The 13391-nt window shown below is 47.8% G+C and overlaps 1 protein-coding gene across 1 annotated transcript in view; it reads left to right on the plus strand.

Annotated features, from left to right (window-relative positions):
• MSH5 (mutS homolog 5) overlaps nucleotides 1-13337 on the plus strand; it is a 28849-nt gene extending 15512 nt beyond the window's left edge. Inside the window, exons 11-25 of the mRNA XM_006154286.3 lie at nucleotides 6626-6764; nucleotides 6881-6943; nucleotides 8621-8749; nucleotides 8972-9044; nucleotides 9178-9287; nucleotides 9497-9577; nucleotides 10074-10161; nucleotides 10564-10753; nucleotides 10854-10980; nucleotides 11462-11611; nucleotides 11947-12021; nucleotides 12211-12354; nucleotides 12541-12678; nucleotides 12799-12872; nucleotides 13097-13337. Coding sequence (XP_006154348.1) covers nucleotides 6626-6764; nucleotides 6881-6943; nucleotides 8621-8749; nucleotides 8972-9044; nucleotides 9178-9287; nucleotides 9497-9577; nucleotides 10074-10161; nucleotides 10564-10753; nucleotides 10854-10980; nucleotides 11462-11611; nucleotides 11947-12021; nucleotides 12211-12354; nucleotides 12541-12678; nucleotides 12799-12872; nucleotides 13097-13208 — 1693 coding nt within the window. The 3' untranslated portion in view covers nucleotides 13209-13337. The remainder of the gene's footprint in view (nucleotides 1-6625; nucleotides 6765-6880; nucleotides 6944-8620; nucleotides 8750-8971; nucleotides 9045-9177; nucleotides 9288-9496; nucleotides 9578-10073; nucleotides 10162-10563; nucleotides 10754-10853; nucleotides 10981-11461; nucleotides 11612-11946; nucleotides 12022-12210; nucleotides 12355-12540; nucleotides 12679-12798; nucleotides 12873-13096) is intronic.
• Nucleotides 13338-13391: the final 54 nt, after the last annotated feature.

Below are 13391 nucleotides of genomic sequence, written 5' to 3' on the forward strand. Positions count from 1 at the left end.
ATGTTAAGTGGAGACATACAATGTATCTCTTTCATAGCCTGACTTGCTTCACTCACAATAAGTCTTCTATATTTGTCTCTAATTTCTATCAAATGCCAGGTCTTGTTTTCTTTTTTTTTTTTTTTAATGGCTGAATAGTATTCTATGAAGTATATGTGCCACACTTTTTTGATCCATTCTTCTGTTTGTGGACATTTGTGTTGGTTCCATGTCTTAGCAATTGTGAATAATGCTGCAGTAAACATTGATGAGCAAGCACTTTTTCTAGTGAGTATTCTCCTATCCTTTGGGTAGATGTCCAGGAGTAGAATTGCTGGATCATATGGTAGTTTTATTTGCTTCTTTAGAAAGTTTTTTGTTCAGCTTGGGACCAGCAGATGGCATAATGGTTACATCATTGGACTCCCACATGGTCAATTGCGGTTCGAGTGCTAGACCCAGTGGCTCAAACCCAGTACTAGACTGGGTGCATGTGCATGGATGCCCAGGATTCTGAGAGGAGAATGGAAGAGAAAGGATTGCAATATGGCCATCCCCCTGGGGGATGATTTATCGTTTTCTATTTCTCTGTCTTTTTGTTTTTCCAGTGAGTACATGCAGCCTATAGCAAAAAACAAACAAACCAACCTCTCTTCAAAAAAAAAAGTTTTTTGTTCAGTTCATTTTCCCATCTTTTAATTGGGTTAATAATTTTGTTTTTTTGGTTAAGCCACTTGAGTTCCCTGTGAATTCTAGTTACCAGTCCCTTCTCTAAGGTATAATTACAAAAATATTCTCCCACTCCAAGGGTTGTTGATTCACACTAATTACTGTGTCTTTTACTGTGCAGAAAATTCTTAATCTGATATAATCCCACTTGCCTGTTTTTGGAATTATTGCCAATGCTTTGGAGATCTTATTTAAAAAGTCTTTGTCTGCTCCAGTGTCTCCCAGAGTTTCCCTAGTGTTTTCAAGCAGTAGTTTTATAGTTTAAGGTCTTAGGTTTAGATTTTTGATCCATTTTGAGTTGATTTTTGTTAATGGTGAAAGATGTATTCAGTTTCATCTTTCTGCAGGTAGATACCCAGTTTTTCCAGCACCATTAGCTAAGAGGTTTTTCTTTTCCCACTGGATTGACTGATATCCTTTGTCAAAAATCAGTTGGCTGTATGTTTTGAGTTTTATTTCTGCTGTCTCGATTCCATTGATCTACCTGTCTGTTTTTGTGTCAGTACCATGCTGTTTTGATTATCACAGCTTCATAATATATTTTGGGGTCAGGGAGTGAGATGCCACCCACTCCACTCTTCTTGTGCAAGATTTCTTTGGCAATATGGGGTCTTTTATGATTCCAAATTATAAGATTGTCTTTTTCTAGATCTGTGAAGAATGTCTCTGGTAATTTGACTGGAATTGCATTAAATATGTAGATTAATTTGGGTAGAATTGCCATTTTGATTATATTAATTCTTCCAATCCAGGAAAATGGGATGTCCTTCCACTTTTTTGTGTCATTTTCAATGTCTTTGAAAAGATTTTTATAGTTATTCTTGTAAAAGTCTTTGACTTCCCTGGTTAGGTTTATCTCCAGCTATCTTAGACATTTTGTGGCTATGGTGAAAGGGATTATTTTCTTCAGTTCTACCTCGTTCACCTTGTTGTTCTTATATAGAAATGCTATTGATTTTGGAATGTTGGTTTTGTGTCCTGTCACTTTACCGTATTCATTTATTGCTTCAAGAAGATTTTTTTTCTTTCTTGAAGAGGTTTTTGCTATAGGGCATGTGCACTCACCAGACAGACAGAGAGAGACAGAGACACAGAAAGCAAGAAATCACCCCCCAGGGGGGATGGCCACGCCACATTTCCTTCTCCTCCATTCTCCTCTCGGGATCTTGGGCACGCACGCACACGCGCCTGGTGTGAGTTTAAGCCACCGGGTCCAGGCATTGAACTGTGGTCGGCTACATGGGAGTCCAGCGACATAGCCGTTACGCCAACTGCTGGTCCCTTTCTTTCTTTTCTTTTTTTTTTAGAAGTTTTAGCTATAGGGCACGTGCACTCACCAGACAGAGAGAGACAGAAACAGAGAGACAGAAAGTGAGAAATCACCCCCCAGGGGTGATGGTCACACCACAATCCCTTCTCCTCCATTCTCCTCTCGGGATCTTGGGCATGCACACGCAAGCGCCTGGCATGAGTTTAAGTCACCGGGTCCGGGACTCAAATCGTGGTCAACTACTTGGGAGACGTGGGAGTCCAGCAACAGCCATTACTCTAACTGCTGGTCCCACCCCTTCAGAACTTCTTGAAGAGCTGACCTGGAGTTGGTAAATTATTTCAGGTTTTGTTTATTTGAAAATGTTTATTATCTTTTCTTCACAAATGAAGTATAATCTTGCCAGGTGTAGTAATTTTGGTTGAAATTGCTTTTTTTTGTGGGGGGGAGGTTTTTCGTTATAGGGCGCGTGCACTCTCCAGCCAGGCAGAGAGAGACATAGAGACAGAAAGTGAGAAATCACCCCCCCCCCAGGGGGGATGGTAATGCCACAATCCCTTCCCCTCCATTCTCCTCTTGGGATCTTAGGCATGCACGCACACACGCCTGGCGTGAGTTTTAAGCCACCGGGTCCAGAACGCGAACCGCGATCGACTACGTGGGAGTCCAGCAACATAGCCATTACGCTAACTGCTGGTTCCCCCTGCATTGTTTCTGATGAGAGGTCCAATGTTAACCTGATATGATAACCTTTGTAAGTAACTTGACGTTTCTCTCTTGCCAATTTTAGTATCTAGTCTTTGTCTGTGGTCTTGGCCAATCTGGCTATGATGTGGTTTGGAAAAGATCTTGGGTTGATTCTAGTTGAGGTCCTTTATAATTCTTGAGTCTGGATTTTTGATTGCCTCTCAAGGTTTAGAAAGTTTTCTTTTAAGATTTCATGGAATAGGGAACCAGCAGTTAGCGTAATGGCTATGTCGCTGGACTCCCACGTAGTCGACCGCGGTTCGCCTCCCGGACCTGGTGGCTTAAAACTCACGCCGAGCGCGTGTGCGTGCATGTCCAAGATCCCAAGAGGAGAATGGAGGGGAAGGGATTACGGCATGACCATCTGCCCTGGGGGGTGATTTCTCGCTTTCTGTCTCTAGGTCTCTCTCCATCTGTCTGGCGAGTGCACGTGCCCTATAGCGAAAAACCTCTCAAAAAAAAAAAAGATTTCATGGAATAGATTATCAATACTCTTATTATTTTCTTCACCTTCTGGAATACAATTAAAATACAATTATCTGGATGTTGGGACACTTAACAGTATCTAGTATTTCTTGTATATTGTCCTCATTCTTGGTTATTTTGTCAGTCTTTTTGATAATTTTTTCTAGGTCAGAGGTTTTGTCTCCTACATTCTAGATTTTATTTTCTGCTTTTAATACTTTGAGGGAAGTTTTGATTTCCTGTACTACAGTCTTTTCTTAAAGAATTATTTATTTATTTTTATTTATTCATTCATGTATTTTAATTTGACCAGAGAAGGAAAGTGAGAAAGCAAGCCACCAGGTCCGGGACTTGAACCATGGTCGGCCATGTGGGAGTGTCCAGCACCTTAACCACCATGCCACCTGGTGATCCAATAGTCTTCATCTATAGTCTTCGTCTCTAACAATTCTGTTTGATTCTTTCTTTCTTTCTTTCTTTCTTTCGAGAGGTTTTTGCTATAGGGCACATGGGCTCTCCAGAAAGTCAGAGAGAGACAGAGAGACAGAAAATGAGAAATTACCCCCCCAGGGAGGATGGCCATGCCGCAATCCCTTCTCTTTCACTCTCCTCTTGGGATCTTGGGCATGCACGCACACGTGCCCGGCGTGAGTTTAAGCCACAGGTATGGGACTCGAACCACAGTCGACTACATGGGAGTCCAGCGACATAGCCATTATACTACTTGCTGGTCCCGCTCGGCGGGCGAGTGAGAGTGAGAGTGAGAGTGAGAGTGAGAGTGAGAGTGAGAGTGAGAGTGAGAGTGAGAGTGAGAGTGAGAGTGAGAGTGAGAGTGAGAGTGAGAGTGAGAGACAGAGTTAGAGTGAGAGTGAGAGTGAGAGTGAGAGTGAGAGAGAGAGAGAGAGAGAGAGAAAGTAAAAAAGCAAGCTGCCAGGTCTGGGACTCAAACTGTGATCAACCATGTCGGAATCCAGCACCCTGCCGGCCCCAATTATTTTTTATGGTATCTATTAATTCTTTTGAATCATGAAAGGACTTCCTCATCTCCTGGAGTTCGTTGTCTCTTTTCTCTTGCATTTCATATAGTTTCGTCACTGTAAATATTCTGAATTGTTTACCTGACATTTCCATGAGTTCTATAGTATTGTCTGTGGATGATGAGGAATTTAGGTTTTCCCTTGGGGAGAGATGTTTTCTTGGTTTCTCATAGTTTTTTTTCTTTTCTTTCTTTCTTTTTTTTTTTAGAGTGGTTTTGCTATAGGGCATGTGTGTTTGCCAGAAAGAGAGAGAGACAGAGAAACAATCCCTTCTCCTCCATTCTCCTCTTGGGATCTTGGGTGTACACGCACACGTGCCTGGTGTGAGTTTAAGCCACTAGGTCCTGGACTCAAACTGCGGTTGACACATAGGAGTCCAGTGACATAGCCATTACACCATCTGCTGGTCCCAGTTTCTCATATTTCTTGTACCTCTGCAATAGTTTCTTCCTAAATTCTTCAAGTTAATTCTAAGTACTCAAAGGCAAACAGGAGGATGCGATTGGCGATCTCTCCGCTGTTCTATTTTCCTGATGCTCACCGAGCAACATGCACTGTTATCGCTGGACTTGGGTAATTCAAAGTCTTCCCAGTTTCTAGAAAACAGGTGCACCTGGAGCTGAGCTGCTGTGCTTCACTTGAGGAGTAGAGAAGGGGTCACACAGCATGCTTCAGAAAATGCTGAAGTCTGAGAACTAGAGGTGTGTGGCAGGGGATGAGCCACAGGCTCTCTGCAGCTCAGCATCCCTGTCGTTCAGTGCAGCCAGGCCTATTGCCAAGGCAGATGTCCCGATGGCACGGGGACCGGGCAAAGACGGGCTTCTCCAAGTCTCAATGAACATACCTGAGAGTTCCAAGACGTGTCGGGGAGGGGATGAGCCACACTCTGTAGCACCCCTTCTAACTGCAATCAGCTTACCTAGGAGTAAGGCTTTCTGGGGTGGATGTCCCGATGGCATGGGGACTGGGCAAAGATGGACTTACTCTAAGTCCCAATGAACACATCTCCACATATGCCCTTTTGAAAAAATAAAGGAAAATAAAAATAAGGGGCAGCAGGTGGCATGGTGGTTAAGATGTTGGATTCTCACATGACCAACAGCAGTTTGAGTCCTGGACCTAGCTGTTTGGAAATCACACTGGGCATGTGTGCACACACACATCCAAAATCCCAGGGGAATTGTTAAAAAGGGACTGTGTCTTGGCCATCCCCCTCTAGGGGATACTTTCTCACTTTCCCTCTCTCTAGTGAGCCCACACTCTTCATAGCAAAAAAAACCCTAAAAAATAGTAGTGAACCCACACTCTTTATAGCAAAAAAAACCCTAAAAAATAGTAGTGATAAAATAAGACTCTGTGGAGGTCCACTCTGTGGTGCAGTGGTAATGTGCTGCTCTAGAGAAGCTGAGGTTGAGTGGTTAAGAGCTGTGCATGGAAGCCAGATCCCACCTGGCCAACTGCAGTTCAAATCTGGGCCTGGGTGACTTGAAAGCCATGTTGGGCATATGTGCTGTGTGCCGCAAATCCTGATGGAATGGTAAAATGGAGAGGAAAGGATCACAGCATGACCATTTTTCCATTGAAGAGGTACTTGCTTTCTCCCTCTGGTGGGTATACACACCCTCTGGTAATTAAAAAAAAAAAATAAGAGGGGGGGTCAAATTCCAGATGGCAACTGAAATGCAAATCTACCCAGTCAGCCTGCAACATGCTGGGCATATGCCCAAGATCTACAGGGCGGGAGGACCTGAGGAAGGGAACAGACCCTGCGGAAGAAGCTTCCCTCTCTCTTTCTCTTGCTCTATCACATATAAAAGTGTGGGGGAAGAGATAGGAGGCTGTTGCTGAAACCTTTTAGCATCTCTCCCCAGTCTGTCTTTCTTTTCAGAGATGACCATTATGAATTGAGGGCTTATCATTCCATGAGGGATGGGTGTATGCTTTCACAGGAAAACATGAAAAGACGAATGTTTGTGCTATTACCCAGAGCCATTTTCACAGCTAAATACAGATATGCAAACTCAGACTGACTCACCCTCTCCCACTCAGCCACAGACAGAGCTGCAGTGTTGGCACACAAATACCTCGACACACTGCTCTCCCTCTAAAATATTGACAAGCTCTATCATATATCCACATGGGCTGACACATGGTCATATCCATCAAAACCATATATACAGACACAGCCGTGCTGGCATCTAGCAATTTTCAGTAGATATGTGTAAACGCACCTGCCTGGTTAGGACACTATACTGGCCAGTGCATTCCTATAGTGTGTCATGGTATATGTTGCCACAATCCCTAGGACTCCCAGATACACATTTTGGCAAATCGAGATGAAGATAATGATGCAGACAGATGTCATCTCTCGTCTCCCCACCTCTCCTCTCACTTGCAGGTTGTGGTTCACACGACCAACTCATGACTTGGGGGAACTTAACTCCCGATTGGATGTTATTCAGTTCTTCCTGCTACCTCAGAATCTGGACATGGCTCAGATGCTGCACCGGCTGCTGGGTCACATCAAGAACGTGCCTGTGAGCCTCTAGGGTGGGGGACAGGGTTGGGAAGGAGGTCCTCATGCTGTATGCTGGGCTTCTTGAAGGTGTTTGGATGGAAGAGTGAAACAGTGGCTGTCCCCTTGTCTAATTAGCTGATTTTGAAACGCATGAAGTTGTCCCATACCAAAGTCAGTGACTGGCAAGTGCTATACAAGGTAAGGGCTCTTTCCTCGAATCCCAGATATCCATGTTAAGCCCTTCAGTCTGTGTTCTATATCTTTTGTACTCTGGTCACCTTGTCCAAGTTTGTTTGGTTTTCTTTTTCTTTTTCTTTTTTTTTTGAGAGGTTTTTGCTCTAGGGTGTGTGCACTCGCCAGAAAGACAGAGAGAGACAGAGAGACAGAAAGCAAGAAATCACCCCCCCCAGGGGGGATAACCGCGCTGCAGTCCCTTCTCCTCTTTTCTCCTCTTGGGATCTTGGGCACACACACACATGCGCCTGGTGTGAATTTAAGCCACCGGGTCCAGGACTCAAACCATGGTCGACTATATGGGAGTCCAGCAACATAGCCATTATGACAAATTATGACAATTGCTGTTCCCTGGTAGTTTGCTCTCTCTCCCTCTCTCTCTCTCTCTCTGTCTCCGTCTCTGTCTCTGTCTCTTGCTGGTGAGCATATATACCCTATAGAAAATTTAAAAACAATTTAAAAAATTAATTTTTTTTAAAAAGAATGATTTATTTCCATTTTTTATTATTTTTTATTTTGACCAGACAGAGAAGACAGAAAGAGAGAGAAAGGGAAAGCAAGATAGCAAGCCACCAGGTCTGGGACTTGAACCACAGTCAGCCATGTGGGAATCCAGCAGCTTTAACCACCATGCCACCTGCCAGCCCCAATTAAATTAATTATTTAAGGAACTATAATCCCTTCTCCTCCATTCTCTTGGGACTTTGAACACACGCGTGCGCACGCACACACACACACACACACACACACACTCCCAGCATTATTTTTTATTTATTTTTAGAGATTTTTGTTATAGGGTGCGTGTGCTCGCCAGAGAGACAGAGAGAAAGAGAAATCACCCCCCAGGGGAAATGGCTATGCTTTAATCCCTTTTCCATTCTCCTTGGGCTCCTCCATTCTCCTCTGGGTCTTGGGCATGCACACACTCATGCCCAGTGTGAGTTTAAGCTACCAGGTCCGGGACTTGAACTGTGGTCAACTATGTGGGAGTCCAGTGACATAACCATTATGCCATCTGCCCGTCTTCCCAGCGTGTTTTTCAAGCTGCAAGGTCCAAGATTCAAAGTGCATGGTTGGCTATGTGGGATCCAGCCACCTTAATCACCATGCCACTGCCTGGTTCACATCTTATTTTATTTTACGTTTTTGCCATAGGGCACATGTTCTTCCTGGCAAAGACAGAGAGGGAAAGTGTGAAATCACACCCTAGGGGAACAGCCACCTGCAATCCCTTCTCCTCTCGGGATTTTGGGCACGCACGCACATGCACCTGATGCCATTTTCAAGCCGCAGAGTCTGGTACTCAAATTGTGGTTGGCCATGTGAAAGTTTCATGCCTTAACCAGCATGCCACTGGCTGGCCATCTTATTTTAAATATTCTGCATTTATGTCTGTCTTTCTTACTAGACTGTGAGCTCATCTGGCTCAGGGACTATATCTTAGTTGTCCTGGTAGCTCCAGAGTTCAGTGCCTGGCACAGGGTTTTACACATGCCGTTCCCTCCCTCACTGTTTCTTTGCGACCTTCTCTTTCAGTTCTAGTGCTCTTCTCTGTTGACCTTGTTGTTCTCAGCCTGTCTCTGTCCCCTCACCTTAGCCATGCGGGTATGGGCTGCTCTCTTAGGTGTGTTTCTCCTACAGACTGTGTACAGTGCCCTGGGCCTGAGGGATGCCTGCCGCTCCCTGCCCCAGTCCATCCAGCTCTTTCGGGACATTGCCCAAGAGTTTTCTGATGACCTGCATCACATCGCCAGCCTCATTGGGAAAGTGGTAAGTGTCAGGAGGCAGAGAACCTGGGGAGGTAGGATGCAGGGGCCAGGGAGGCCAGCTAGGTGAGTAAAGAAAGGGGTGGTGAGAAGAGGGGTAGAACATCAGGGAAGAGCCTGAGGGGTTGAGTTAAAGCTGGAATGCAGGAAGAACTGGGACCTTAGGAGATCTGGGGACCGAGAGATGGTGCTGGGTGATAAGAAACTGGACTTCTTATCTCCACAGGTAGACTTTGAGGGCAGTCTTGCTGAAAATCGCTTCACAGTCCTCCCCAACATAGATCCTGAAATTGATGAGAGTGAGTGCTGGGTGTGAGATGGACCTGTGAGCCCGACACCATCCTTACAGGCGGTCATCACAGCTGGGGAGTCATCATAGCAACCAGGGCAGGGAACTTCCTGTTGATACCCGTGTGTCTTCCTCCCTTCCAGAAAAGCGAAGGCTGATGGGACTTCCCAGTTTCCTCACCGATGTTGCTCGGAAGGAGCTAGAGGATCTGGACTCCCGTATTCCTTCATGCAGTGTCATCTACATCCCTCTGGTGAGGGCAGTTAGGGGTAGTAGGCTTATGTAGCGGGACACATCCGTAGGTGAGAACATTTGTGGGGAAGCCTGAAGAACACTAACTCCTGTTGGTGGCTTTAGTCCCTTGAGGGGGGCATTGGGGATACAGGGATCTCTGGGCTTCCTCTAGGGGAAAAGGTACCCAGTAAGTCACTGTCTGCTTTCTCTCCCTTTCACTCTCCTAAGATCGGCTTCCTTCTTTCTATTCCCCGCCTGCCCTCCATGATAGAGTCCAGTGACTTTGAGATTGAGGGACTGGACTTCATGGTAAGACCCTTGACCTCGCCGGCGGGTGGGGTGGGGGTGATAAGGAAGGTGAATCAGCAGCCGCAGGGCAACCTCAGCCCCATCAGCACTACACAATATGAGATCCTTCCTCTGCAGTTCTACTCTGAGTTTCACCGGCTCTGAGATGAAGGAGAGAGAAATCGGGGTGGAGGCTAGAGGTGCGGTTAGAAAGGTGGGAGAGGAGGGACCAGCAGAGGGCGTCATGAGTACGTTGCTGGACTCCCACATAGTTGACCATGGTTCAAGTCCCCGACCGAGTGGCTTGAAACTCGCGCCAGGTGCGTGTGCGTGCATGCCCAAAATCTCAAGAAGAGACTGGAGGAGAAGGGATTATGATTTCTTGTTGTGTCTCTGTGTCTCCTATGAAAGCACACACCCTATAGCAAAAATCTGTCTTTAAAAAAAAAACAAAAGGTGGGAGATGAGAGGAGGACCAAGAGATGCAAAGCCTGTAATTCTGAACACTTGTACCCAGTTTCTCTCAGAGGAGAAGCTGCACTACCGGAGTGCTCGAACCAAGGAGCTGGACACATTGCTGGGGGACCTGCACTGCGAAATCCGGGGTGAGGGGACCCCAGAGATTGGGGGTGGGGGGAGTAAGCAGTTTGAGACTTTTTTTTTTAGTTTTTAATTTTAACTTTACTTATTATTTTCCAATTTGTCCAGAGAGAGACAGAGCAAGAGAGAGGGAAAGTGAGAAGCTACTAGGTCTGGGATTTGCACCATGGTTGGCCATGTGGGAGTCTAGTGTCTTTAACCACCACACCACCTGCCGGCCCCTGGGGATGCTTCTAACAGGCTCCTCTTCCTGCTCTCTATCTCTCTCACTCTGACTGCACATCCGCCCTCATCTCTGGGGCTCTCAGACCGAACCTGTATGCCTGTTTCCAGGTCCCGCTGTGGACCTCTGACTCTCCTTCACTTTCTCCTGGAGCTGACCCCCAGCTCCCCCTCACCCACCCCAGACCAGGAGACCCTGTTGATGTACCAGCTGCAATGCCAGGTGCTGGCGCGGGCGGCAGTCCTGACCCGGGTCCTGGACCTTGCCTCCCGCCTGGACGTCCTGCTGGCTCTTGCCAGTGCTGCCCGGGACTATGGCTACTCAAGGCCCTGTTACTCCTCTCAACTCCTTGGGGTACGAATCCAGAATGGAAGGTGAGAAGAGAGGTGGGTGGAGACACAGACATGAGGTTCTTCTGGGGTTGCCTCCATCTCTATACATGGGCCGTGCGAGGTGCTCCTTCACCCCCTGCAGACATCCTCTTATGGAACTCTGTGCCCGAACCTTCGTGCCTAACTCTGCAGAATGTTGTGGGGACAGAGGGAGGGTCAAAGTCATCACTGGACCCAACTCCTCAGGGAAGAGCATATACCTTAAACAGGTGAGAAGTCCTTCCTACAACCTGGCCTCTAGCTTGTCCCATCTTCTCCACCTCCTCACCTGCCAGCCAACCCTGGTCCCTAACGCTCTTCTCCCTTATTCCTGACCCCACTTGTCATGAAAAGACCACCAGGCACACTCCCTGCTCCTCTGCCTCGAATGTTCTCATTTTCTGAGGGAGAGCCATGCTGAGATAGAGCTTTCTGTGCCCTGAATTTCCTTCACTCGCCTCTGAACAGGTATGTGCCCTTCCCCAGTATGCCTCCACCCACTCCCCTGGCCCTCTTTCCTGATTCTAAAGTGAATGTAAGGGGCTGTCATTGGAGTCGGGGAAGAGGGACAGTGTGTTCTCTTAGCTGTTCACTTCTCTTACACTGTGTCCATGTCTCTTTGATCTACCATTCAAAGATCAGGGTGGATGGGCCCAAGTTGAACCTCAGCCCACACCACCAGGCCCCAGGCCCTGTCTCCTTCCCATTCAGGTAGGCCTGATCACATTCATGGCCCTGGTGGGCAGCTTTGTGCCAGCAGAGAAGGCCGAAATTGGAGCAGTAGACGCCATCTTCACCCGAATTCATAGCTGTGAATCCATCTCCCTCGGCCTCTCAACCTTCATGATCGATCTCAACCAGGTCAAAGGGAGCAAAGGGAGATGGGGTTGGGAGAGGGACTATGGGGAAGGAGCTCAAGTCCTGAAAAATGCTGAAACGGAAGCATTGCTTTTGTGCATGCCCTCTGTACTGGGGCAGAGAGCACCCTGGGCTGACTGGAGGAATCGAGACCATAAACAGCAGTTCGCAGACCCTTGCTCCGCGTGACGATAAAAACCTGTGCCTCACCGTTAAACAACTTGTGGCGCAGTTGGGTGGAGACACACAAACGGTTGTATTCACAGCAGACTGTGGTCAGTGCGTTGCAGGCCTTCAGTGCTAAGGAATTGCTCCCTTGTCCACCTCACGCCCATCAGGTGGCCAAAGCGGTGAACAACGCCACTGAGCAGTCTCTGGTCCTCATTGATGAATTTGGCAAGGGAACCAACACGGTGAGAGGAGAATCGAAGGAGGGGAGATTGGAGGAGAATGGAGAATGAGGGTGAGGCTGGGCCTCAGGAAAACAATATGGACATGCGGGCAGAAAAGAAACAGAATGTGAGGTTGGGCCAGGGCAGTGGCTGAGGGCCACAGGGGGCCTGAGTACCCGTGGCTCCATACCCTCACCCTGCCCTGTGTAGGTTGATGGGCTTGCGCTTCTGGCTGCCGTGATCCGACACTGGCTGGCCCTGGGACCTGGGTGCCCCCACATCTTTGTGGCCACCAACTTTCTGAGCCTTGTTCAGCTGCAGCTCCTGCCACAAAGTCCGCTGGTTCAGTATCTGGTGAGGAAACCAGTCTAGCCTCTAGGCGTCCCTAGGCTGCACGTTTCCCAGAGGTGGGGATGGGCTCCTCAGGAAGCCAGGGACCCTGTCCCTCCCTTTTCTCACTCCCCACCAGGAGCGAACAAGTGTTTAGGACAGCAAGTAGGGTGAGTCAAGATGCACTGTCCCCTTTTATTCTCTTTGAAGACCATGGAGACCTGTGAGGACGGGACGGACCTCGTCTTCTTCTATCAGGTTTGCGAAGGAGTCGCCAGCGCCAGCCATGCCTGCCACACAGCTGCCCAGGCTGGGCTTCCAGACAGACTCGTTGCTCGTGGCAAGGAGGTGATGGGATCTGAACGTCCAGCCACCTCCACCTCCAGGCTCCCTTCGTCTCTCCTTGTCTCTGCCCTTATCTCCCCTTCTCTTCTCCAGTGACCCTGCCCTCCTTCCTTCTGTTCCTAGGTCTCAGACTTGATCCGCAGCGGGAAACCCATCAAGCCTGTCAAGGGGCTGCTGAAGGAGAACCAGATGGACCAGTGAGTGTCTGGCCGCCGTGATTTCCTCTCTCTAGCATCTTCTCTCCAGCCCTTCTCCCCTCAAGGACTCGGCCAACCCCCTTCCAGTTTTTACCCCTCGAAGGCCCGCTGTTCTTCCTGAAACCCCTAGTCTCCGCAGTCCCAGGTTTCCTATGCCCCAGCCTCCCCTCTGCTCAGGGACGTGGCTGTCCATGCCATAGAGCTCACTGTTCTCTCCCCTGCAGTTGCCAGACATTAGTGGGTAAGTTTCTGAAACTGGACTTGCAAGATCCCAGCCTGGATCTGGACGTGTTCATGAGCCAGGAGGTGCTGCCTGCTGCCACCACCATCCTCTGAGCGTCTTCCTCCACCCTCCCCAACTTCCTCAGAACCCCCCAGACTGCTGTGCCCTCTGCTTCTGTGTCCTGACCCAGACTTTCCGGTTCCCTAGAAATTTTGTTTCATATTAGGAATAAAGTTTATTTTGAAGAGAACTACTGTTTCCTTATGTCAACTGAAACAGGATAAGAAAGTAAGAAA

This window comes from Tupaia chinensis, unplaced genomic scaffold (genome assembly GCF_000334495.1).
Source record: "Tupaia chinensis unplaced genomic scaffold, TupChi_1.0 Scaffold000403_1, whole genome shotgun sequence".
Lineage (NCBI taxonomy): Eukaryota > Metazoa > Chordata > Mammalia > Scandentia > Tupaiidae > Tupaia > Tupaia belangeri.